General features: G+C 45.3%; 2 protein-coding genes across 2 annotated transcripts; one reads left to right on the forward strand and one right to left on the reverse strand.

Annotated features, from left to right (window-relative positions):
* Positions 1 to 13: 13 nt before the first annotated feature.
* LOC121307729 (acetyl-CoA carboxylase 2-like) lies at positions 14 to 19,329 on the forward strand. Its single transcript, XM_041239988.1, is given in 50 exon segments — positions 14 to 135; positions 268 to 349; positions 523 to 621; positions 922 to 1,031; positions 1,342 to 1,452; positions 1,671 to 1,880; positions 2,117 to 2,287; positions 2,624 to 2,785; positions 2,885 to 3,048; positions 3,317 to 3,467; positions 3,649 to 3,752; positions 4,066 to 4,147; positions 4,334 to 4,479; positions 4,564 to 4,714; positions 4,994 to 5,128; positions 5,286 to 5,432; positions 5,555 to 5,743; positions 6,000 to 6,100; positions 6,214 to 6,302; positions 6,652 to 6,776; positions 7,018 to 7,131; positions 7,306 to 7,419; positions 7,574 to 7,663; positions 8,116 to 8,234; positions 9,325 to 9,348; positions 9,767 to 9,913; positions 10,075 to 10,174; positions 10,503 to 10,610; positions 10,702 to 10,758; positions 10,916 to 10,957; positions 11,113 to 11,328; positions 11,759 to 11,914; positions 13,238 to 13,441; positions 13,925 to 14,080; positions 14,386 to 14,505; positions 14,611 to 14,880; positions 15,115 to 15,212; positions 15,739 to 15,859; positions 16,247 to 16,357; positions 16,463 to 16,606; positions 16,726 to 16,846; positions 17,125 to 17,221; positions 17,404 to 17,500; positions 17,654 to 17,789; positions 17,874 to 18,051; positions 18,207 to 18,319; positions 18,428 to 18,582; positions 18,838 to 19,008; positions 19,133 to 19,291; positions 19,294 to 19,329. Coding segments are annotated over 50 exon segments (6,402 nt in total). The 5' UTR covers positions 14 to 36.
* A 2,010-nt stretch (positions 19,330 to 21,339) lies between these two features.
* On the reverse strand, positions 21,340 to 24,828 carry LOC121307721 (forkhead box protein N4-like). Its single transcript, XM_041239972.1, has 4 exons — positions 24,685 to 24,828; positions 24,309 to 24,516; positions 23,861 to 24,208; positions 21,340 to 23,583 (listed from the first exon to the last, which is right to left on the reverse strand). Exons 1-4 carry the CDS (start codon positions 24,826 to 24,828, stop codon positions 23,333 to 23,335), a joined length of 951 nt encoding a protein of 316 aa, XP_041095906.1. The 3' UTR covers positions 21,340 to 23,332.
* Between the last annotated feature and the right edge of the window lie 172 nt (positions 24,829 to 25,000).

Genomic DNA, 25,000 nt, shown 5'->3' on the forward strand with positions numbered 1-25,000 from the left:
GAGCCTTGTTGTTGTTTCTTTCCAGAGTATATAAAAATGGCAGACCACTATGTGCCAGTGTCCGGCGGGGCCAACAACAATAACTACGCCAATGTGGAGCTGATAGTGGACATTGCTAAGAGAATCCCAGTACAGGTAACCCCTTGACTTTATGGATTAAACTGTGAGTCTTCACGTTCCAGGTGTTATCAGTAAGAATGCAGTATGCAGTAGACCAAGCTGCATCCTGTCAATGTGTGCTCTGTCCTCTCTCTCTCTCTCTCCCAGGCTGTGTGGGCTGGATGGGGACATGCTTCAGAGAATCCCAAACTCCCAGAGTTGCTGCAGAAATGCGGGATAGCCTTCCTAGGTACGATGCGACAACCTATAGGAACTTCCTACTGGCTGAACAAGCTTACCCTAGTTCTTTGTTGGAGAGCAATCTTGAAATCATCTGTAATTTCCAACCCACCAGTAGTCATGCCACCTGCAAGATGGTTCATCCTGATGTTTTTTTTTATTTTTTTTATCATTTTATTTTAGGACCCCCCAGCAAGGCTATGTGGGCATTAGGAGACAAAGTAGCTTCTTCCATAGTGGCCCAGAGTGCTGACATTCCTACCCTGCCATGGACTGGATCTGGTAATATTATATTACTGACACTGAAACGTGCATTTATACCTGTATATACAGGGATGAAAATAAGACTCCTACTGCATAGCCGATTCGCCCATTCTAGGTTTGAATATGAGCTTAGCCACAGTGTATAGGTAGCACGCTCAGATGTGTCGTATTAAAAAGTAAAACCAGGAATGGGGCAGATTGCTGTGCAGTGGGAGTCTTATTTGTGTGTGCGAAGAGAAATTCGTCCCTAACAGACTCAAACAGTCCTTGCTTTGCTCCTTGGGGTCTTGTCAGTGACACAGCATTTAACCACTGCAGGTCTCACTGTGGAGTGGACAGAGGAGGACCAGAGACTAGGCAATGTGATCAGTGTCCCCACAGAGGTGTACGCACAGGGCTGCGTCGGAGATGTCGACCAAGGACTGGCGGTAAATGCAGAAGTGTGAGCAGGAGTCCCTGTTGAAACAAATGCAGCAAATTACTAACTCAGTTCAGCTGCTGTTGGATTAGCAGTGAAACTGAGGTAGTCCTGGAAACCGGGGCCTGTTTGTCACTGGAGGTTTATGTGTGTGGAAAGGGGTTCTTTTCTTATATAGTAAAAGTGGAAATTCTTTCATATTCTGGAGGGAGGGGGACCAACTTTTTTTTCTCCATGTCTTGAATTTCGATTGGTACTCTGCTTCTTCGTGCTGCTGCTCAGGCTGTTAAACTTGCTTTACACATTCTGCTTGATTTCAGGAGGCAGAGAAAATTGGCTACCCTGTGATGATAAAAGCTTCCGAAGGCGGTGGAGGAAAAGGAATTAGAAGAGTGGACAGTTCGGAAGACTTTGCTGGCTTCTTCCGACAGGTAACAGAGTCCTGGAGCTTCCCAAAATCAGGATGCTTAAGAAATGCTTTCTAAAGTGCTTTAATACTTGTGATAAGGCCTAATGTTGTAGCTGCATCAGCCAAAGCAAAGTGAGCTTCTGAGATTGCACACACAGAGGACAAAGCAAATGCAGTGAGATTTACGGTCTCACAATGTGGGGACGTTGTACTGACCCACGTGTCTATTGCATGGTGCAGGTGCAGGCAGAGGTGCCTGGCTCTCCCATCTTCGTGATGCAGCTTGCTGAGCACGCGCGGCACTTGGAGGTCCAGATCCTAGCTGACCAGTACGGGAATGCCATCTCTCTCTTCGGACGTGACTGCTCCATCCAGCGCCGGCATCAGAAAATCATTGAGGAGGCCCCAGCAACCATAGCAGCTTCCCCAGTGTTTGAGTACATGGAGAGGGTAAGTGGCCACTCAATGCACTGACGCTATTATTATTATTATTATTATTATTATTATTATTATTATTATTGCTATTCTTCTGCTGCTTCTTTGTTCACTGCAATTTTGTATGTGTTTCTACCTTCAGTCATTTTCCATATGATACTCATGGTTCCATTTGCAGAGGTGCTTGCCCAGGTTTTCCTAAAAGCTGCTACAGTCTGTATCACTGTCTCACTTGCCTTGCCCTTGTTCAGTGTGCAGTTCGCCTGGCTAAGATGGTGGGCTATGTGAGCGCTGGCACCGTGGAGTACCTCTACGCCGAAGATGGAAACTTCCACTTCCTGGAGCTGAACCCCCGCCTGCAGGTGGAGCACCCCTGTACTGAGATGATAGCGGACGTGAACTTACCTGCAGCCCAACTCCAGGTAACTTAAACACCCTCAGTGACGTCACGTCAACAAAGGTCTTTCTTGCTTCCTTTTAGCTGCAGCAGGAGTTGCATGCTTTATACAAAACTGCTGCTGCTGCAGTAGAGCTGCTGGAGTGAGATGCAGCTAGAATATATTCTACAATAGACCCTGCTGTCATCATACGACATAATATGTGTTTCTGCAAGGGTCCTGTCTATTCAAAACCATGTTAGCCAACTAAGAAACAAAAGAAATACCTGTACATGGCCACACTGATATTTTTTGGCACTAAAAATGCTTAGTTTTATTTGTGGATGTGTCCCTGTGTCTGATCTAGTCCAATCCCCTCAGATCGCAATGGGAATCCCCCTCCACAGGATTAAGGATATCCGGGTTCTATATGGAGAGAAACCCTGGGGGGACTCTCCCATCAACTTCCAGACCCCAGCCAACGCTCCCAGTCCACGGGGCCATGTCATCGCAGCCCGCATCACCAGCGAGAACCCTGACGAGGTGCGGGGCTGTCACTGGGTTTCTGTTCATCTTAGACTGCCCTGACCCGGGGAATCACAGTCCACCTACTGATGGGTTTGTATGGGTGCTCTGTTTCAGGGCTTCAAGCCCAGCTCGGGGACAGTGCAGGAGCTGAATTTCCGCAGCAGTAAGAATGTCTGGGGCTACTTCAGTGTTGGGGCCGCTGGAGGGCTCCACGAGTTTGCCGATTCTCAGTTCGGCCACTGCTTCTCCTGGGGAGAGAATCGAGAAGAAGCCATTTCGTAAGTACCAGTGTGGGAGCGTACTTCATGCAGCACGTTTTGAATAGTAAAGAAATGCAGCGCGATCATATTGATCAAGCACACCAGGGTGCTGCCACTTTACAATAAGAGCTCTCTGTGTGCCAACATCAGCAGTAAGCAACAAAAGTGAAATTTTTTCACAGCGACTCTAACCCCAAGTGGGTACAGTACTAGCAGAATCATTATATCAAAATGATCAATAGCTAATGGGATTTAAAATATATATATATATATGTATTTCACCAAGGAACATGGTGGTAGCCATGAAGGAGCTGTCAATCCGTGGGGACTTCCGAACGACAGTGGAGTACCTGATCAAACTCCTGGAGACAGAGAGCTTCCAGAACAATGACACTGACACCGGCTGGCTCGACCATCTCATCGCAGAGAAAGTGCAGGTGAGGGCCCTCCTGGTTTCAGCGGCTCCTTCAGCAAACATGGAGGCTCTCGTATGGTCCATCTTGGTTATGGTCCTAGAATCCTCTGTCTCATCAGGACAATAGATATTCTCTGTTGGTTTTCAGTACAGTACCTTCATGTGCTTTAATGGCGTTCTGATTTCTTTCCCTCTCTTTTCAGGCTGAAAGGCCAGACACCATGCTGGGGGTGGTGTGTGGAGCACTGCATGTGGCGGACGCCGGCTTCAGAAAGAGCATGTCCGATTTCCTGCATTCACTCGAGAGGTGCGCACAGTATCAACACCCAGATTCTGCTATGAACAGGAGACCACTCCAATCCAAAAATACAGAGCCTGTGTTTCACTGCTCTGCGGCGACATTCAATATGCTGACGTTGTAGTGCGAATGTTCCTTTTTGTAAAACATACAAATGTCCTTCTTATGGTGTTAAACAGTCTGTGTCATTATGGCAAGCTCAGACTATGTAGATATGCTGTTAGTGCTGGCAGAAAGCTTCATCAGGTTTGATCGCACAGAGCAGTTGCTGGTGCTGACTCTCTTAACGGCGACTCTATAAGGATTCCTGTTTTTCCTGCAGAGGCCAGGTCCTGCCTGCTTACAGTCTGCTGAACATTGTAGATGTGGAGCTGATCTATGATGGGGTGAAGTACTCCCTGCAGGTGAGAGACACAGCTCAGCTCAAGCTTGTTCCTGTGGGTTCATCTGCCAAACCAAGCCAGCCTGGCCGACACCAGGGGGTCTAAAACTGTTCAAAAGTAGTGTTTCAGTTTAAGAAATCATTGATTCATTCTTACTGTACGTAGTGTGTGTATTGCTTTGTAAATAAATACAAACAAAATGTACAGGTAGCTCGGCAGGCCCTGACCACGTACGTGATCATCATGAATGGCTCCCACGTTGAGATCGATGTCCACAGGCTGAGCGATGGAGGGCTCCTGCTCTCTTATGACGGCTGCAGCTACACCACGTACATGAAGGAAGAAGTGGACAGGCAAGAAAGCTACTTTTTGACTTGTCCTTTTCTTATGTAAAACTTTTTTTTTTTGTGATGAACATGTCAATCCTTCTGTGGTAGATATCGCATCACTATTGGCAATAAGACCAGTGTCTTTGAGAAGGAAAAGGACCCCACAGTGCTCAGGTCTCCCTCTGCTGGTAAACTCCTGCAGTACATGGTGCAGGATGGGGGCCATCTGTTTGCTGGGAACTGCTATGCTGAGATTGAGGTTAGCACTGACAATACTGACCACAATCACTCTGGATTATAATAACTAATACAGGCTTATTTATATCCTTAATGCGTAGTAAAAGCTTGGTTGGGAGTTGTAAATAAATCTTCAATTCTGCCTGTTGGTGTGCTTGCAAGCTGGAAAAGGTCTCAGCTAAAGAATTCCGGGGCTACTGGTAACATTAAATGTGCCATGTGGAGAAATGTGCAGACACAATAGGTGAGAAATTTACATGCAGAGGGGTCTGATCTGTTCTGGCACTGTGTGCGTCTGCAGGTGATGAAAATGGTGATGGCCCTGACAGTGCAGGAGTCTGGCTGCGTGCACTACGTGAAGAGGCCCGGCGCGGTGCTGGATTCAGGGTGCATTGTCGCTAAGCTGGAGCTGGACGACTCCACCAGTCTGCACCCAGTAAGTGCACTGCTTCACTAGCACACTTATTTGGACCCAGACCAAAATCTTATTAAATTGTTTGCCACAGTGGGTGAGTTACTGGTTCTTGTTGGTTAATCTGCGGCTGGATTTGTCTGTTTGTATTGAGATGGTCCTTGACCCCCTACCTCTCTAGGTACAGCTTTACACGGGGACTCTGCCACCCCAGCAGACTCTGACCACCATCGGGGAGAAGCTGCATCAGGTGTTCCACAACGTCCTGGAGAAACTAATCAAGGTCATGGACGGTTTCTGCTTGCCGGATCCCTACTTCAGCAACAAGGTAGGAGACTGATGTCCAACCAAGCGGTCTTTATATACTTAACAGAGATGCTATTGATAATGACATGATTGCATACCTGCTGCGCGCGGCTGAGCTCTCCTCTGCCCCTCTCTCTCTCCCAGCTGAAGGAGTGGGTGCAGACACTGATGAAGACGCTCCGAGACCCCTCCCTCCCCCTGCTGGAGCTCCAGGAGATCATGACCAGCGTCTCTGGACGAATCCCGGCATCTGTGGAGAAGGCAATCCGGAAAGTGATGGCCCAGTACGCCAGCAACATCACCTCTGTGCTCTGCCAGTTCCCCAGCCAGCTGGTGAGTCTGATCAATTAGAGAATGGCACTAGCGTGGTTGTCTGTGTGTGATGTTACAGAGCAATAGTTCATTTGAAGAATTGTCAAACTGCAAAATTATTATTTGTTGTAATATCAAGAATGATCAGGCTTCACCATTGCTTGGACCACAAAGTATTGCACTTAACAAAGTCCGCAGCATTTGGTCATCACTGCCTTGTCTCTGTTTCACTAAAATCAAGGAAAGTGACCTGTATCTGTAATGCTTTCCCTTACAGATAGCGAATATACTGGACAGCCACGCTGCCACCCTGCAGAAAAAGGCTGATCGAGAGGTCTTCTTTATGAACACACAGAGTATTGTGCAGCTGGTGCAGAGGTAAACAGGCTTGACTTTACCTTGAGCGTAGCTGCACCAGCTCAGCAGTGGCATTACCGAGATGCAGAGGTATTGCACTAGAGGTCTGTTACAGGGGTTTATGTTTCTCCTAGGTACCGCAGTGGCATCCGTGGCTACATGAAATCTGTGCTGTTGGATCTGTTGCGCAGGTACCTGCAGGTGGAAACACAGTTTGAGCAAGGTAGAAACGTGACTTCAAAATATACTGAATGTGTATTGCACTGCCAGAATAAGGCTGATCCTTCACACATAGGGATTGACATATACATGTTTCAGCCTGGCTGCAGACTATATGTGCTGAACAAAATAGATAGAAGTGCTAGAAGTCAGTACACCTGATGAGTATTGATTAGTGGAGGTGTGGATATAGATGTGTGTATGCCTGTTATAGTTGTGCCATCTGTTACCAGAAGTTATTGAGTACCTGAATTGTGATCTACTTGATCATGATACTGAGGGCTCTAATTGTGTTCTTGACATACCAGGTGTGTGTGTGTGTGTGTGTAACACTGTTTACTTGTTCCCCGCAGCTCACTTTGATAAATGTGTGAGAAATCTGAGAGAGCAGTACAAGCCAGACATGACCCCGGTGCTCGAGTGCATCTTTTCTCACTCCCAAGTCGCGAAGAAGAATGTTTTGGTCACAATGCTTATTGTAAGTGTTGCATTCATGAGACCCAGTACGATATGTCATGAAACCCAACAGGAAAAAAAAAAAAATAATAATACTTTTCCCTGTGAAAGATCACATTTTTGAGCTTTTCAGTACCAGTGATTTCCTGGATGACACACACCCCCCCCTCTCTATACAGTATGTAGGTATTCCTGCTTCCAGGCTTGTGTTTCTAGCTTCCCTCTTCCCCAAGTCTTTGAGCCTACCCTCTTGTGTCCCGCAGGACCAGATTTGCAGTAGGGACCCGACTCTGGCTGACGAGCTGATGGTGATTTTGGATGAGCTCACTCAGCTCAGCAAGACCGAGAACTCCAAAGTGGCCCTGAGAGCTAGACAGGTGAGCCCATCACAGGCTTTGAAGTGTCGTCATGAACTGAGATCTCACAGGCTTGCCCTGCCTAAAATCGGAGAGATGCAAAGGACTCTCTTGCTTTTCAAAGACACTTTAAAGCCGACGCACCTCTCTATACCAGGTCCCAAGACTAACGCCTGTTTATTTTATAATAATCAGGCTTTGATTGCATGCCACCTGCCCTCCTATGAGCTGAGACACAACCAGGTGGAGTCCATCTTCCTCTCTGCCATCGATATGTACGGACACCAGTTCTGCCCCGAAAACCTCAAGGTTAGTGAATTCATTTAACTTCCTGAATGACCTCAACGATTCTACCTACCCGAGCAGCACTTACCTAGATTCGTGTTCCACTGTGCACCCTTCCACACTGTCAGCAAAAAAAAAACATGAAGCTGTTTTTTAACAATGCCAATTCTCTCTGTAGAAACTGATCCTGTCCGAGACCTCTATTTTTGACGTTCTGCCCAATTTCTTCTACCACAATAACCAGGTGGTGTGCATGGCAGCTCTGGAGGTAGGTTCTGATTTTAAGAGCTGGCTCTGGGAATGCTGCTTGATTTTGTTTATAGATGTACCTGAGTTTTTACTCCATCCACTCAAAACTGCAAACCAGTAGCTACTGTTTCAATGTTCATTGAAATACAGTTAGATAATGTACAATATAGAAGAATAAAAGAAAACAAATGGATAAATACGCAATCGGTGATGCTTGAAGGTTTAAATAGAAAGGAATAGTAAATCGTTACATCATTAACTATGTAGTAAATGACATCACAGGCACTTTAATAGTAAGTGTAGTTACCATGGCATCAAAAGCCTAGAATACCTTCAGTGTTTGCTTTCAAACACACTTTCCCTTGACAAAGGTGTGTTAAACATTGGGAAGTTGGCTTCGTGTGTGTGTGTGTGTGTGTGTGTGTGTGTGTGTGTTGTGTCTTTGGATACATGTGTGTTTCCCTGTTGCAGGTGTATGTGAGAAGAGCTTACATTGCCTATGAGCTCAACAGCCTCCAGCACCACCAGCTGCAAGGAGGCACCTGTGTGGTGGACTTCCAGTTCATGCTGCCCTCCTCCCATCCCAATAGGTACAAACCCTCACCCAGTAGGATTTATACAATAATACAAACCACATTGCTTAATAAAACAAGTGTCAGAAAAGAGGGGCATTGAAGAACGTACTAGGTTGAGACCTCTCGCATTACATTGCACTGACTGTGAGGAGCAGATACAAATACCCAGCAGCTATGTCTGACACTACACACAGTAAGCTCACTCCAATGTATAGTATGTAAGTAATGCCACACATTTTGGTGTTTAGCTTCAGAAGACCAAAATGCCTGGCAAATGTTTTAGTCAGTAAAGAGACAGGATCCTAATGAAATATATTGTGTATAGGCGAACAGTATATGGTGCTGTCGTTTTTGTTCCACTGTGAAGAACGCTTACCATCCCTTTGACTGGCATGTGTATATCCATTTTATCACAAGTGTCATCGTTCCCAGTGTGTTTCTCGCTCTGAGGGCGTATATAGCAGACAAGTATTATTCTATTGTTAAGCATCTTTCATATCTAGTGAGAGCACTTATCCCTACTCAAAATATTATCATTTACCAGAGCTGATGTGCTTCTGTAGCTGGGGCTGTGCTGTCTCTATAGTCTGGACCAAATCAAGCACTGATTTACTGATCTAACCAACGTGATCTGGCCGTAGTGATGCAGTGGTTTTGATTTAGTTCAGGAGCATGCGTTGTAACATCTTTCTTTTAAAATGACTGTTCTTTGCTATTTCAATGTCAAATATCTAAATAATTTATTTAAAACACTTTTCTACTCTTTATTCACTTCATTAAATCGTTGTCTGCACCTTTTTAATTTTTTAGTTTCAAGTTCAACTTTGTGTAAGTTTCTGAGGTGGGCGGGGCTGATTACAATACTACAGAGCAGCAAATAATGCATGGGGACTCAATGTGTAGAACAATGTGAACTTCTGTAGTGTGCACCTTCACAGAGGGAAAGGTACTGAAAATGAAAAGTTCAACTGGACAGTGATAGGAGGAGCAGTGAAACAGTATATTTATCCTAGAGACCCCAGATATACAGTATGCATTGTAGAGTAGTTGTTAGTAAGCAGTCTAATCTCATGCTAACGCACACATATTAATAATCTAATTTCAGAGGAAGCAGCCCTACTCTGAACAGGTAGAGTATAGCTTATGTTTGTGACGCAATTATTTGCAATAAAATTAACAAAGCATGTTTTTGTCATTCTATGGCCGTGTATTATTATTATTATTGTTACTGGTTTATGTAATTAACATTCAGCCATTTTTCTGTCATCTTTTTGTTTGTCCTGGAACCTTACTTTTAATTGCAGATCGCCCCTAGGGGAGATGAAAAAGATTTCCAATAATTTTTGTTATGCTATTGATCATTATCAATGAAATTGATACGAATCCAAAAGGATGAAGAGAAATTGCTCCAAACCATGCATTTTGATTGCACATTGATGGTAATACCTACACACACACACACGCATATACACACACCCCCTCAATAGCAGCCCCTGCATACCCCCACGACTGTGCCAGTAACCTCCCTGTCTCTCCTCTGCCTGCAGGATGGCAGTCCCGGTCAGTGCTGGCAGTGCTGGTCACTTTGAGATGAGCCGCCAAGGCAGTGAGCTCTACATGGAAGGCAGCCTCTCGCCCCCGTGCCAGAGGATGGGAGCCATGGTCGCCTTTCAGAGCTTTGAAGAGTTTGTGCGGTGAGTGAACCGGGCAATGCAGGTTGACCTGGCCTCGTGTATGTAATGTAACGTATTGTATGGTATGCATGTATTGCTCAGTGTTTGGTAGCTCTGATGGCTTGGATTTCCTACACATCCTCTTCATTTACTGATGGCTGAACAATTGTTTTCCCTTTCAGGAGCTTTGACGAGGTGATCTCTTGTTTTGCTGAGCCCCTGATGGATAGCCCAATGTTCAGTGAGGCACGATCTACTTTCTATGATGGGGAGGACTGTAAGGTGTGTGTGCATCCGAGAGAGACAGCGTTCTGTAATGGAGCACTACAACCACATTACATATCATGTTTTTATTAATTTCAAAGACAATACAAACAATATATATTGTTGAACACATTACAATTCATAGTAGTTCATATAAATATAGTATAGATACGAACCCTGCCTTAGAACTATAGAGTTATTGTTATATAATATAAACCTAGAAAAAATCTGCTATTCTTTTAATAACAAACAGATGGTATCAACTTATCTTAACACTGACATTTATGAATAACCCATGTTTCTATTTATTTATTTATATTAATTCATTCCCTATTTGTGTTGACAGAGTGTAAGGGAAGACCCAATTCACATCATCAATATTGCTATCAAGTCATCTGCTGAACAGGATGACGATGCGCTAGTGAAGGCTTTCAGCACTTACTCTCAGTCGAAGGTTAGTGTTTAATGTAGTAGATTCAGTTTAATAAGACCAGGAGAGGTGTGTGTTTCATGCATTAATGCTTGTTTCTTTTCTCTTGATTTAGAAATCCATTCTCTTTGAGTATGGAATCCGAAGGATCACATTTTTGGTTGCACAGAAGGTCCGTGGATCTATTCCATATTCAATGCATGTCTTGTCATGTCTGGCCAAATGCATGTGGCATCATAGAAATTATTTCAATGCATTATATAAAAGGAGTTTGCCGAGCACTGCAAATCCCATCGCTAAGCCGTCGTGTTTGTTTATTTTCTTTGCAGAGAGAGTTTCCAAAGTTTTTCACCTTTCGAGCAAGAGACCAGGTAACAAACTCCACGCAAACTGTAGTAGTTCCCAGTCCATCCATAACCTTATACAGTCAGTCGTACAATCAGTTAAGTGTTACGGATGAACCTGTTTAAATTGAAATCTTGTGAAGGGTTTGTTTGTGGATTTTCAGTCTGTTGGCGGTTCTCAGTTCCAGGAGGACCGTATTTACCGGAACCTGGAGCCGGCACTCGCCTTCCAGCTGGAGCTGAACCGCATGCGCAACTTCGACCTGACGTCCATGCCCTGCTCCAACCACAAGATGTACCGGTACCTGGGGGCCGCGCGCGTGGAGGAGGGCACAGAGATCACAGACTACCGCTTCTTCATACGGGCTATCATCCGCCACTCTGACCTCATCACCAAGGTATACCTTGTCCCTGGCAGTCTCCACCTCTGTTTTCCTCTCGCTGTTTGTCATTTCTTCTCTTTCTACGATTAGCTATTAATTAGATGCATCATAAAAGATTGTAGTCGGTAGGGCTATAGTATAGAAGGAATGGGTTGAGCATAAAACTGTTTTGTGCCATCATAAACAAGTAATGAGTCACTTCCAGTACGTATTCACACTTTACTATATTTATATCAATTAAAATATGTCGTTATCTATATAATCCTGAATCTCTATTAATTAATGTATTAGTAATTGATCTATGTGCCTAATCATAACGTGTTACTCTGAATATGTAATTGGAAGATCTAAATAAAAAGAATTTGAAACTAAGTGGTGCGTGCGTGCGTGCGTGCGTGCGTGCGTGTGTATTCTTGCTTATGCTTATGTTCCCTGTCGTTGTCAGGAGGCCTCGTTCGAGTACCTGCAGAACGAGGGTGAGCGGCTGCTGCTGGAGGCCATGGATGAGCTGGAGGTGGCCTTCAATAACACCACGGTCCGCACTGACTGCAACCACATCTTCCTCAACTTCGTTCCCACCGTCATCATGGACCCCTCTAAGGTCAGGCCTGGAAACAGCACCTTGTATTCAGCAGTAGTCATCACTGCACACTCTTCTTAATATACTGTAGTCCGTCCAAGTCCGAGTCCCAGGGTGGGGATGAGGAGTCAGTGGGCATCTACAGGACCTTGGTATTTTTGCAGTTCAGACCCCACCAATCTGTGGTTGACTTCTTTTTTTTTTTATTTTTTTCTACATAGAACTGAATCTGCCCTGTGTTTTTTTCCATAATTATACAGGGTGTACAAAATGTGTAGAGTATATCAGAGGTGGCCAACCCTGGTCCCAGAGAGACGCAGGGTCTTCTGCTTTTCATTCCACCCGAGTTCTCCAATTACTTAACTGAACCAATTATGTTCTTGGTCAACAGTAATTTTTTTTTTCCAGCTCTTTAGCCATTGGTGATTTAAAGGTACCCAGAGAACCTGCAGAATTCTGCAGAAATGTAGAGAGGGCGTGCAGTGTCATTGTGCGTTTTTAACTGTATGCTCCTCCTCTCCCTGTCTCAGATCGAGGAGTCGGTGTGCTCTATGGTGATGCGCTACAGGTTTTTAACTGTATGCTCCTCCTGTCCCTGTCTCAGATCGAGGAGTCGGTGCGCTCCATGGTGATGCGCTACAGGTTTTTAACTGTATGCTCCTCCTGTCCCTGTCTCAGATCGAGGAGTCGGTGTGCTCTATGGTGATGCGCTACAGGTTTTTAACTGTATGCTCCTCCTGTCCCTGTCTCAGATCGAGGAGTCGGTGCGCTCCATGGTGATGCGCTACAGGTTTTTAACTGTATGCTCCTCCTGTCCCTGTCTCAGATCGAGGACTCGGTGTGCTCTATGGTGATGCGCTACAGGTTTTTAACTGTATGCTCCTCCTGTCCCTGTCTCAGATCGAGGAGTCGGTGTGCTCTATGGTGATGCGCTACAGGTTTTTAACTGTATGCTCCTCCTGTCCCTGTCTCAGATCGAGGAGTCGGTGTGCTCTATGGTGATGCGCTACAGGTTTTTAACTGTATGCTCCTCCTGTCCCTGTCTCAGATCGAGGAGTCAGTGTGCTCTATGGTGATGTGCTACAGGTTTTTAACTGTATGCTCCTCCTGTCCCTGTCTCAGATCGAGGAGTCGGTGCGCTCCATGGTGATGCGCTACAGGTTTTTAACTGTATGCTCCTCCTGTCCCTGTCTCAGATCGAGGAGTCGGTGTGCTCTATGGTGATGCGCTACAGGTTTTTAACTGTATGCTCCTCCTCTCCCTGTCTCAGATCGAGGAGTCGGTGTGCTCCATGGTGATGCGCTACAGGTTTTTAACTGTATGCTCCTCCTCTCCCTGTCTCAGATCGAGGAGTCGGTGCGCTCCATGGTGATGCGCTACGGCAGTCGGCTCTGGAAGCTGCGGGTCCTTCAGGCCGAGCTCAAGATCAACATCCGCCTGACCCCCACCGGCAAGGCCATCCCCATCCGCCTCTTCCTCACCAACGAGTCGGGCTACTACCTGGACATCAGCCTGTACAAGGAGGTGACCGACCTGAGCACCGGGCAGGTACAGCACAACCAGGGCCTCGGGAGCACTCATCTGGCCATTCTATCAGGGGTGTCATTCCCCATACACTATGCCACAGTCCACGTCTGCTTTTTAACTCCCAGTAACCTAGAACTGTCCCTCCTGTAGGATGACATTTAAAAACAAGACAACATTTCTTTCTATAATAGGAAATTAGCAGTTGCAAGTGAGCTTGGTCTCGTGAAATGGCACTGCACACAAAGTTCAGCTGGGTTTGTTCTGTGCCAAAGTACGGCTGGCAGACCCTGTCTGTCTCTTGGCAGCATTTCATAACCTTTGCTGTGGTGCTGTGGCCGGAATGGGCGACCCATGTTTGGCATGTCTGGACTTTATTTAGGGAGACCCAGCTCCTGTTTTGAAATTTAAAAAAAACTGTGCTTTTTGCCTCTGATGCAGAGCTTTGTAACACTGCTGTGTAGTGAATGAGTCTCCAGTGTGTGTTTCCGCCTTGCCTGCTTGCAGATCATGTTCCAGTCTTATGGAGATAAGCAGGGCCCCCTGCACGGCATGCTCATCAACACCCCCTATGTGACCAAGGACCTGCTGCAGTCCAAGAGGTTCCAGGCACAGTCTCTGGGGACGACCTATGTCTACGACTTCCCGGAAATGTTCCGACAGGTAAGTGCCTCAGTCCGATTGTATTAATTATGCACATTAGCCCTGTGCAAACATGACAATTGTTCTGCTCTAAGCAAATGTATTCTGTCCCTGTTGTAAGCAGTCAGTCTAATTTTAGACACTTTGCAAGATCTAAAGTAAACATTACATTAAGGAAAATGTGTTTCCTCATGGTGTCTGTAGGAGATCATGAATACCTGAGCTTTGTTTTTTGAATACACATTTTTGTTCTGTTTTCCACAAATCTGTGCAGATTGCAATTGATTTTAATTTATTTAATTGATTTAATTTATTTCTAACTCCAGGCTCTGTTTAAGCTGTGGGGCTCTGGAGAGGATTACCCAGACATGCTGATGTGCACAGAGCTGGTTTTGGACCCCCAGGGCCAGCTGGTGCAGATGAACAGACTGCCTGGAGGAAATGAGGTAGGATGTCCCTCCTTCTGATCCTTGTGTGCTCAGCCCAGGCTGCATTGCGAATGCTTTCCTACCAGTTGGAGACACTGATGAAGGAAGACTGTTCTCTTGCAGGTGGGGATGGTTGCATTCCGGATGAAGATGAAAACTCCAGAGTACCCCGAGGGCCGCGACATCATCGTGATCTGCAATGACATCACCTTCAAGATCGGCTCGTTCGGGCCGCAGGAGGACCTGCTGTTCCTGCGTGCCTCGGAGTTGTCGAGAGCAGAGGGCATCCCTCGCATCTACATTTCCGCCAACAGTGGGGCGCGCATCGGGCTGGCAGAGGAGATCAGACATATGTTCCAGGTGGCCTGGGTCGACCCTGCTGACCCCTACAAGGTGCAGGATCTCCTGTCTTTTTTTTTTTTCTCTTCTGTAGCTTTTTATTGAGGAAATAATTCTGTAGACATTTGGCATTTAAATGTGTCTTTTGATCTTAGGAAAGTTTTAGATCAGGAATTAACCTGTTCAGTCATCCATCCATAACAAACACGTGCAAATCTGTCTAGATGTGTAATTTTGAATGTTGATCATCGGCTGTTGATGGTGATCGTGTGGTTTTGTGTGTTGCAGGGTTTTAAATACCTCTACCTGACTCCCCAAGACTACACAAGAATCAGTGCTATGAACTCTGTGCACTGCGAGCATGTGGAGGAAGGAGGGGAATCCAGGTGCGTGCAAACTGATCCTCCAAAGGAAACTCTGTTATTGGAGTAGATTTCACTGTGTACAATTGTATCTGTTGATGCTTGCTTATTTTCAAGCCCTGTGTACTGGCTTTGTATTCAAGGCTTCCTTGTGTGGAGTTCATTTGCCTAGTTGTACTACCGTTAGTATAGGACTAAAGCTCCAGCAACAATATCATTCACGTGTTTACATTGGCACCTTATGTTTGAGGCAGAATTATTGTATTGGTGGTTGTGCCTTAATTTGTGTGGCTAAAAAAGGGTGGTTTGAAATTAAAGGGAGGATGATCAGATAGGAGAAGAGGACAGGACAGATAAGGAAGGGGGTTTGAAAATACAGACAGAGAGGGAAACCGGGGCTAAAAAAGGCAGAGAGGACAAGCTTACCAGAGACAGCGGTCGAGGGGTAGGCTCTGGAGGCAGGTAAGGGTACTCGGCATCACTCTATTGGGTTTCCCCTGCGCTGCTGCGGCTCGCTAGCTCACAGCTGTGTGTCTGCTGGTCTTGCCAGATACATTATAACAGACATCATCGGGAAGGAAGATGGGCTAGGAGTGGAGAATCTAAGGGGCTCTGGCACCATCGCAGGGGAGTCTTCACTGGCATACAATGAGATCGTCACTATCAGCATGGTAAGTGGTGAAGTCACTCAGTCCAGCTGCACTGAAGCCCTTATTATTACGCTTGCTCTTGTTATTGGTAGAAGTATCCTCTAAAGACTACCCGTCCCCCATACCATAAACTATAGCTCAACAGTGTCCAATCACGGTTCTGGAGGGCTGTCTCATTGTTGACAGGTCAAGTGATATCATAAACTACTTCAGAGTCTGGATGGAGGTTATTCATGTGCTCAGTTTAAACAATTTAGAACGGGGTTGGAACAAAGACTAGAAGTGGAAGGGCCAGCTTTGGCCGCCCCTGCTACAGATCCCGAGTTCTGAAAAGGATTTTTTCTTTTCATCGTGTCTTTATGATATGAACTGTTGCTGTCCTGTATAAAAGCTTGTTCTTTTTTGCAGGTGACGTGCCGTGCGATTGGGATCGGAGCATACCTGGTCAGACTTGGCCAGCGCGTCATACAGGTGGAGAACTCGCACATCATTCTCACTGGAGCCAGCGCCCTCAACAAGGTCTCAGCAGCAGCATTTACTTTATTTTGATCCTGTTACTGTCTGTCTGTTTTAACTAGCACTGCTAACAATACTTCCTCGGTTCTCTGTTGGCTTGCTGTGCAGGTCCTCGGCCGAGAAGTGTACACTTCCAATAACCAGCTGGGTGGGGTGCAGATCATGCACAACAATGGAGTCTCGCACACCACCGTCCCCGATGACTTTGATGGAGTCTTCACCATTTTACAGTGGCTGTCCTACATGCCAAAGGTACTGAACAACCCCCACAGACTTGCAGTGCTCTCAGCTGGTTGTGTGTTACCGTGATGGGGAAACACACCAACAAATTCCTCCTTGTAAGAGTTGGTGACTCAAGCCTGTCATTTCAGAACAAGCACAGTCCTGTCCCTGTGATAACACCCGAAGACCCTGTGGACAGAGAGATTGAATTCATCCCCACCAAGGCCCCCTATGACCCTCGCTGGTTACTTGCCGGAAGACCTCATCCCAGTAAGAATTATTTTTAGGAACCATTAAAAAAAAGTGTTTGTTAGGAAATTTTCGATTTCTGATTCCTGAAGACAAATGAGAAAACAGACAGAGGGTGATTTATTATCAAGCTGTTGTCAAGAGATTATTTCAATCACACTCTGTAAATCAGGAGCCACAAAACAAAGTTTCTCTGGGTGCAAAGCCACTTGTGTGTTTCGGGTCTTTCCTCAGCACAAGGCATTGAGAGCACCAGGATCTGGGGCTATGTGGATAACATTCATGATTGTGTTTTACAGCTGTGAAGGGTGCTTGGCAGAGTGGCTTCTTTGACCACGGGTCCTTCATGGAGGTGATGAGTTCCTGGGCTCAGACTGTAGTGGTGGGCCGAGCCAGGTGAGTTGATTTGCTTTGTAGATAGGTGTTGTTTCAGCCCAAGAAACATGTATTTTGTTCATGGATAAACCCCTGTGTGAACGGTCTTTAACGTTAATTGAAAGAAGCGCCGTTAATTTTAAAAGGAGTATCCAGTTTCCAGAGCACAGACAGATGGTGTGTGATTGTGATTCTCCCTGCAGGTTGGGGGGAATTCCTGTGGGGGTGATTGCTGTGGAGACTCGCACTGTAGAGGTGGCGATCCCCGCCGATCCAGCCAACCTGGACTCTGAGGCCAGGGTAAGTCAGTAGCAGGTGATTTGTATAGCTTAGATCCTCCCTGGATTCACTGTATGTACATCTACAGTAGATACCACTTTTATGCTGTAATTTGTATTGTATTGTATGATGTAATGTTTTGTATAATAGTTTCCCCACCCCCTCCCTCTTCAGCTCGTGCAGCAGGCTGGGCAAGTGTGGTTCCCAGACTCTGCGTTTAAAACAGCCCAAGCCATCCGGGACTTCAACCGCGAGCGCCTCCCTCTCATGATGTTTGCAAACTGGAGGGGCTTCTCTGGAGGGATGAAAGGTGCCTATACAGAATGATATCTGGTTTACTGTTTAATAAAATTCATGGAAGCTTTACTATCTGTATTGTCTCCCCCCCACTCAGACATGTACGATCAGATTTTGAAATTCGGCGCCTACATCGTTGATGGCCTGAGAGAGTTCCGCCAGCCTGTGCTGGTCTACATCCCACCACACGCAGAGCTAAGAGGGGGGTCTTGGGTAGTGATCGACCCCACCATCAACCCCCTCTACATGGAGCTGTATGCTGACAAGGAGAGCAGGTACCCTTTCTGACTGTTCATTTATTTAAACTAGATGTATTAGGCACATCCTGCTATGTAATATATGCTAACCTATGTAATTTAAACTAGAAGTATCTTACCCGCATACTGGGGAATAAGTTCTGTCTGACCTGCAATTCCTGATATGTCCATAGGGGTGGCGTGCTGGAGGCGGAGGGCACAGTGGAGATTAAGTTTAGGAAGAAAGATCTGGTGAAGACCATGAGGAGGATCGACCCAATCTACTCGCAGCTCGCTGAGCAGCTAGGTGAACGGGGTTTGGTTATGGAGAGGGATGCTTGATATGCTGCTTGTAAGGCCAACTATGTTGCATAAAAGTGTTAATGTAACCCTCTCTCCCCTCTCGCCTGGCCAGGCACCCCAGAGCTGTCTGACACAGAGCGCAGGGAGCTGGAGAGCAAGCAGAAAGCTCGGGAGGAGTTCCTACTCCCCATCTACCACCAGGTGGCAGTGCAGTTCGCGGACTTACATGACACACCGGGACGCATGCAAGAGAAGGGAGCCATCACAGTAAGGGCACATCCTGATAAACCAGCTATCGACAGTATTCTGTGTTGGATAAAGGCATTCGGCCCGCCTGGGTAAAGAATCATGTTGCCAATAAAGTGCAAAAATGATTTAAAAAAAAAAAAAAAAAAAAAAACTACTGCAACCAACTGCAGATATTGTGGATTAGCGTAGAAATGTAACATGCTGCTTTTTGATTTAAAAGTGTTGTCGAGTGTTTTATGATGCTGTTTTCCCTAACCTTGCTCCTCGTTTCAGGATATCCTGGAGTGGAAGAACGTGCGTGTTTTCTTCTACTGGCGTCTGCGCCGCCTCCTGCTGGAGGAGGTGGTGAAGCGCGAGATCCTGCAGGCCGATGGGGAGCTGAGTGACGGGCACATCCAGTCCATGCTGAGGCGCTGGTTTGTGGAGACGGAGGGGGCTGTCCAGGTGGGTGCAAAACTTTACTACTGGGTGACCCCATCACCCACTGGGTATACAGACCCATTTCAACATTGATGATAAGCAGCTGCTGTTCCTGAGGGACGGGTGGTTAATATTGGGTGTGTTGCAGGCCTACCAGTGGGACAGCAACAAGGTGGTGGTGGAGTGGCTGGAGAAACACCTAAAGGAGGAAGACGGGACTCGCTCTACCATCAGGGAGAACATCAAGTACCTGAAAAGGGACTACGCCCTCAAGCACATCCGCAGGTCAGGGCCTCGCAGAATCACTCGCCTTTCAACCCTCTGCCTGATCAGGGATGCAGATAAGACTCCCATTGCATAAGTAGTTTGAGCCATTCCTGGTTTTACGATGAGTTTAAAGACGTGCCTATACACTGGCGAATCAAGCTTCTGGTACTGTAAAACCTGGAATGAGTGAAACTGCTATGCTGCAATAGGAGTCTTATTTCCATCCCTGTCTGATGCCATCCCATGTAACCCTTCATTTTTCTTCATTTTTCTACCAGTTTGGTGCAGGCGAATCCGGAAGTGGCCATGGACTGCATTATCCACATGACGCAGAACATCACACCCTCCCAAAGGGCTCAGATCTCCCGCCTCTTGGCCACTATGGACAACTCTCCTTCCAGCTGAGGCACCTGCTGGGCACAGAGCAGCTTCACGCCTTGCCTGCGGTGCTGTAGAACAGGGACTAACCCACTCAGAATCATCAGGGATTCGCTCACTGCCTCTGATAGAGGCTGCTCTAATAATAGGGCTCGGGTGTCTGTGGAATAAATCTTGTTTGTACTCTTGATAAATGTTGTTCCTAAGCTGTTCACCTCGCTGTACAAAAGGACTGAAATTGCAATGACTGGGTAACCCCCTATTGGTAAAAGGAAGACAGTGTTCTCCTTGGTCTTAAGTGGCTGCTTATTCCCTGTGCAACACTAGATTGGTTTCAAGCAACACAACTTTTGTAATACAGTATATCAGCAGGAATTGCAGGTTTAAAAATACAACCTGTGATTAACAAGAAGTTATACTGGTCTGTGTTCCATTTCAGCATCTTCAGATTATCAGATTTGGCTCTCCAAATAATGACACCAGGTACCTTTGTGTGCTTAGTTTAAATATACTGATTTGAATCAAAGGTTAAAAAGAATACTTTAATGGGGGGGGAAGTAAGCTTACCCAGAAAATGTCCCAAAATGTCAGGTTTTCTACAAAAGCAAATTTTACAGACGGATACAGTTGGTTAATCTAAATAAATCAGGATTTAAAAAACAACCTTGTTTGATCCAGTGTGCACTGCTGGTTGGAGCAGAGTAGTGGAATCAAGGAAATCAGGCTTTGAATCTTAACTCGGCATGTAAACTCACAAGGCTCAGAGGTCGTTCGTTTCCTGTTAGCTTGTTGATTTTAAGTAACTTGAAAAGCACACACTGCTGACAGACTCAACTCTTGGGTAGCTGGGTTTTAAAACCTCCGAGCCGTTTTTAAAAACAATCCAGAATAAACATTTACAGAGCCAGACGTTTTTTTTTATTATCTAGTTCTAGGATTTATAAACTCGACTTGAAACCGAGCTGTTGCAGTGAAATCTTTGCATGCGACAGTATCAATGAAATAGGTAGGACACTGAAAAGGTGATGCCCAGCCAGAAAAATAAAAAGCAACTTTCATTTTGTGGGGGTACTTTTGTATGTGCGTGTGTCATTTTATTTCACTTTTTCGACACACTGGCATTTGAAATACATCAATATTATATGACCATTTGAACATGTTATTGTTTGTACTGCTTTTTTGTCTTTTTTTTGGCTTCTAATTAACTTACACAAGCCATTGTACTCATGGATTGTATGTGTGGTTTTTTTTCAGTTTTCAGTTGTACTACATTGCAGTGCCATGAATTTAAGCATCCTTCCTAAACTGTTCTCTTCCAGTGCCGTCTCTTTTATGAATCCTGTGTTTGTAATTGCATCGCTCATCTGGGTAACTGTAAATTCACAAGCATTGTCAATGAATGTATCTTTTTTTGTTTGTTTGTTTTTGTAAAATGTTTTTGAAAACCACAAAGAATGAAATCGATTTAATAGTTACTTCCAAGTTAACATGCTCTGTCTACTGTGTAAGTAGCCGCGGCTAGTTCTGCCGGGAGTCTGAGGCACCCCTTTAAAAGATGGACCATGCTCAGGGCTTATGGAAAGTGTCCGCTGTACCAGCGGGCGCGGGCTCGTATGCGTTCTGGTTACCAATTTTGATTCGGGACCCTACCAAGGTTGTTAAGTGATTTAAACTGCTTTTGTTTGAGCGCGGTGGATAATCCTGAAATACTGTAAAATGTTTTTGAAAACCACAAAGAATGAAATCGATTTAATAGTTACTTCCACGTTCCACATGCGTCTGTCTCCTGTGTAAGTAGCGAGGCTAGTTCTGCCGGGAGTTTCTGAGGCACCCCTTTTAAAAGATGCGACCCTGCTCAGTGGCTTATGGAAAGTGTCCCGCTGTCCCGCGGGCGCTGGGCTCGTATGCGTTCTGGTTACCATTTTGATTCGGAGACCATACCAAGGTTGTTAAGTGATTTTAAACTGCTTTTTGTTTTTGAGCGCGGTGGATAATCCTGAATACTGTAAAAGAAAAAAGAAAAAAAAAACACAGATTCCTTTTCATTTAAATATTTATTCCTAAAGTGAGGATGTGTTTACAAAGATAATTTACTATTATTCCTTCTAGTAACCCTAAAATGTATACAAAATAACAAAAACACAATACTTTCAACAAATGCAGTTGATGTATCTTATATGAAGTTTTCCCTTGGTAATAATGAAGGGGTAAAGCTGCAGTATCCCCCATTGAGTGATGTACAAGCTATGATTGTATCATTTTGATGAAGTATTTAATACAAAGTGTTTTGGAAGAAAACATAATTAAATTGTAGAAAAGGGGAAAGTCAAAACTTGCAGTGCAAGCCTCATTAACACCAAATGCATACATTAAATAAGTTAATTTTAAATATTTAAATACATTTAGCATTAGGTTAATGAAAATAATGATGTCGTCTTACATGAAAAAACAAAGGGGCTTTGATTGGTGTTTTTGTGTTGCAATTACAAGAAAAAGTGTTAGCATCGCTTTAATTAGCCTTGAGGAAATATAAAGCACTTTATAATTGTGAATCGCATGCAGACTTTTCCTTTGATAAGGACGTCTGTAAAATGAAGAGCTGATCACATATAAAGGGATAATGCAGCCTGAGAACATGTAAACAGTGCTTGATTAACAACCAGCACGCCTCATCTCTCTCTCATCACATCAATAAATAGAAATACAAACAGTAATACTGCCTAGCACGAGTACAGAAAAACACAGGACACCCTTATCTATTATTAATAATAATATTATAAATCTAACATTCAACATTATTCCTATCTTGTTTTGTCAAATGAACAATTTTCTTTTCTTTTTTTGTTTTACGTTCGCTCTTTATTATATTACACAGTTCATATCCTTCAAATTTACATTATTACATGTGTTTGATAAAACAGTTATATCACAAGCAGACTTGCAACCATCACTTTGTCCTTTTCAGATTTTCAAGTCCAGGTGCTCAGTCACAGTTAACTGCTACCCTTAAATGAAAACAGTGGCACATGGTTCAAAATAGATTTGATATGCACAGCAAGTAAGATATTAGCATTGTCCATCCAGACCTCAATAGATAAATTCGATATAATGCCCCATGTAATTGCCCTGCAAAGGTGACATGTGCTTTTGGTTCTTATGCTACATCTGGCTTTAAAATGCAACTACAAAACAACCCTTAAAAATCAAAGTCCACTCTCATAAATCAAAGTTTGGACTCTGCAGTTCAGTGTTTGCATGAAAAGGAGACCATTGTTTTGATACAGAGACTTGGATATTAAGGGATCCTTGCTGTGTTGGAAGAGACGAGTGTATAGGAGAAAAGTTGCAGCCATTTAGTGTCAAGATCTGGAGCAGACATGTCCTGCACAGAGGGACAATGCATGGCCTGCTGGAAAAATAATGAGCCTTTCTGAGGACTGGGTGAACGGGTTTCACTGAAGCCTGACAGCAATGTGTGAAAGCATACAGTGTGCAACCTGGCCATGACGTTCACTGGTGACACCTGGTGGCTTGCTGTGATTCCCACAAAGAGCAGAGGAAGAAAGGGAGTGAGTAACCAGTTTTATGGCGTGCATGTATATCAGTGCCACTGTGCAAAAGTCAGGAGTTTAAATGTAATTTAGTTTTTGAATACAAGTCTAGTTTCTTTATAGTCTCTTTGATAGCTCTCTCTGCACTGGCCCTATAGCAGAGCGATAGGCTTGTTGTTGCCCTGCGTGCTCATGTACTGGGACGACACTGTGTCCAGGGTGGTGTACGTGGTGTAGAGGCCCGTGACCTGCAGGTCTGAGAAGGAGTGGTCACTGCTGCTGGACACGGGGGTCAGGCCGGTCGTGCCCAGGTCACAGTCCGAGAGCCGCAGAGGGGAGTTGCTGAAGGCACCTAACGTGTCTAGATTGAAGCTTTCGTCCTTCATCTCCTCCCACAGGTTTCCTGCAAAGCAATTAAAAAAGAAATGTTGGGGGTTTTTTTGCATTTGGAAGGTGTGTTCTATTTTTTGTTTTTTTAATTCCCTTTGAATTGGCAACCTTGTTTATATTTGCAACCCTGACTGGTGTGCAGATAATTCAGATATTATTTAAGATTCTTGCTTCAATTTAAACTTCTAATTAAATAAACATAACTAGTGACACTGTGCCATGCAAAAATATGTCTAATCTGTGGCGCTGCTACCCTGTAAATCATTATAAAAAAGTGTTGCAAGCCGCACCTTGCAGAGCGAAGTCCATGATGCTGGGGTCCAGTGCGTCCACCTCCGTGCTCATGTCGGAGTGCATGCTGAAGAAGTCGTGGTGCGGCTTGCTGGGGTGCTGGCTGAGGTCAGGCATGGTGTGGAGCGGGGGGGTCTGCGCCGGGGCGGGGGAGCAGGGCGCCAGGCGGGCGTGCGTCTGCAGCTGGTGGTGGTGCAGCGGCAGGGACTGCAGGGACAGCGTCATCACGGGCTGGGGGGGCAGGGGAGTCATCCCTCCCTGGGAGGAGGAGGAGTGGGTCACCCCTGGATCACATGGCTTCTGTCTGCACATCTCGGGCCGGTCTGTGATTAGCTTGTCCAGTTCGTCTGGGCAAAACAAACAAATGAGGCGCGTCAGCTTATTGGAACCCACCTAGCTATGACAAGGTGGGAATCGCGGTGCTGTTGGGATCTTCACCGTACTCACCTGGGTTGGCCATGCTGCGACGGATGGCAGGCAGGTCCTTGCGTTTCCACTTCTGCATCTCCTCCTCCATCTTGTCGATCTTGGCAGGGTTGAGAGCCCAGAGGCAGCCCTTGCGTGATGAGCTGCTCATCTTGTTCTCCACCTTCTCGAAGCACTTGTTCAGGGACAGGTTGTGCCGGACCGAGTTCTTCCAGCCATCCGGAGCTGTCTGAAAGGAAAAAAATCTATCATTTTACTCCTGAACTTTGTTTATGGCATACACTATTGTGATGGTAGACAGAGAGAACTCCATTGTCTTGCTCTGCTCTGCTCTTAAAAGTCAAGGCCAGTATCTGCTGTAAAGACACCCAGGCAGTGGTTGCTTAACCCTCCTTACCTTGAAATAGGGAAAGTGTTCCTTCATGAAGCTGTAGATTTCACTGACAGGGAGACTGCCTGTCTTGCTGTTCTTCAGAGACATGGCGATCAGGCAGCTGCAAATCAAACCCACTTGAAATGAAATGATTGCTAAAGGAGTCATTTCAATTTTCAAATAATAGGATTTGGGGTTCTCACCAGCTTCCTTACTTACATTACAAACTAAAATAGATAGTTGACTGAAATACAGCAAACGGGTTTCAAACAACAGCAAAGCGTAGCTCATTTGCATTGCAGGATACCTATGCTATTACCACACAGGAATTGGAAATCAA

Source organism: Polyodon spathula, chromosome 58 (genome assembly GCF_017654505.1).
Source record: "Polyodon spathula isolate WHYD16114869_AA chromosome 58, ASM1765450v1, whole genome shotgun sequence".
Classification (NCBI taxonomy): Eukaryota; Metazoa; Chordata; class Actinopteri; order Acipenseriformes; family Polyodontidae; genus Polyodon; species Polyodon spathula.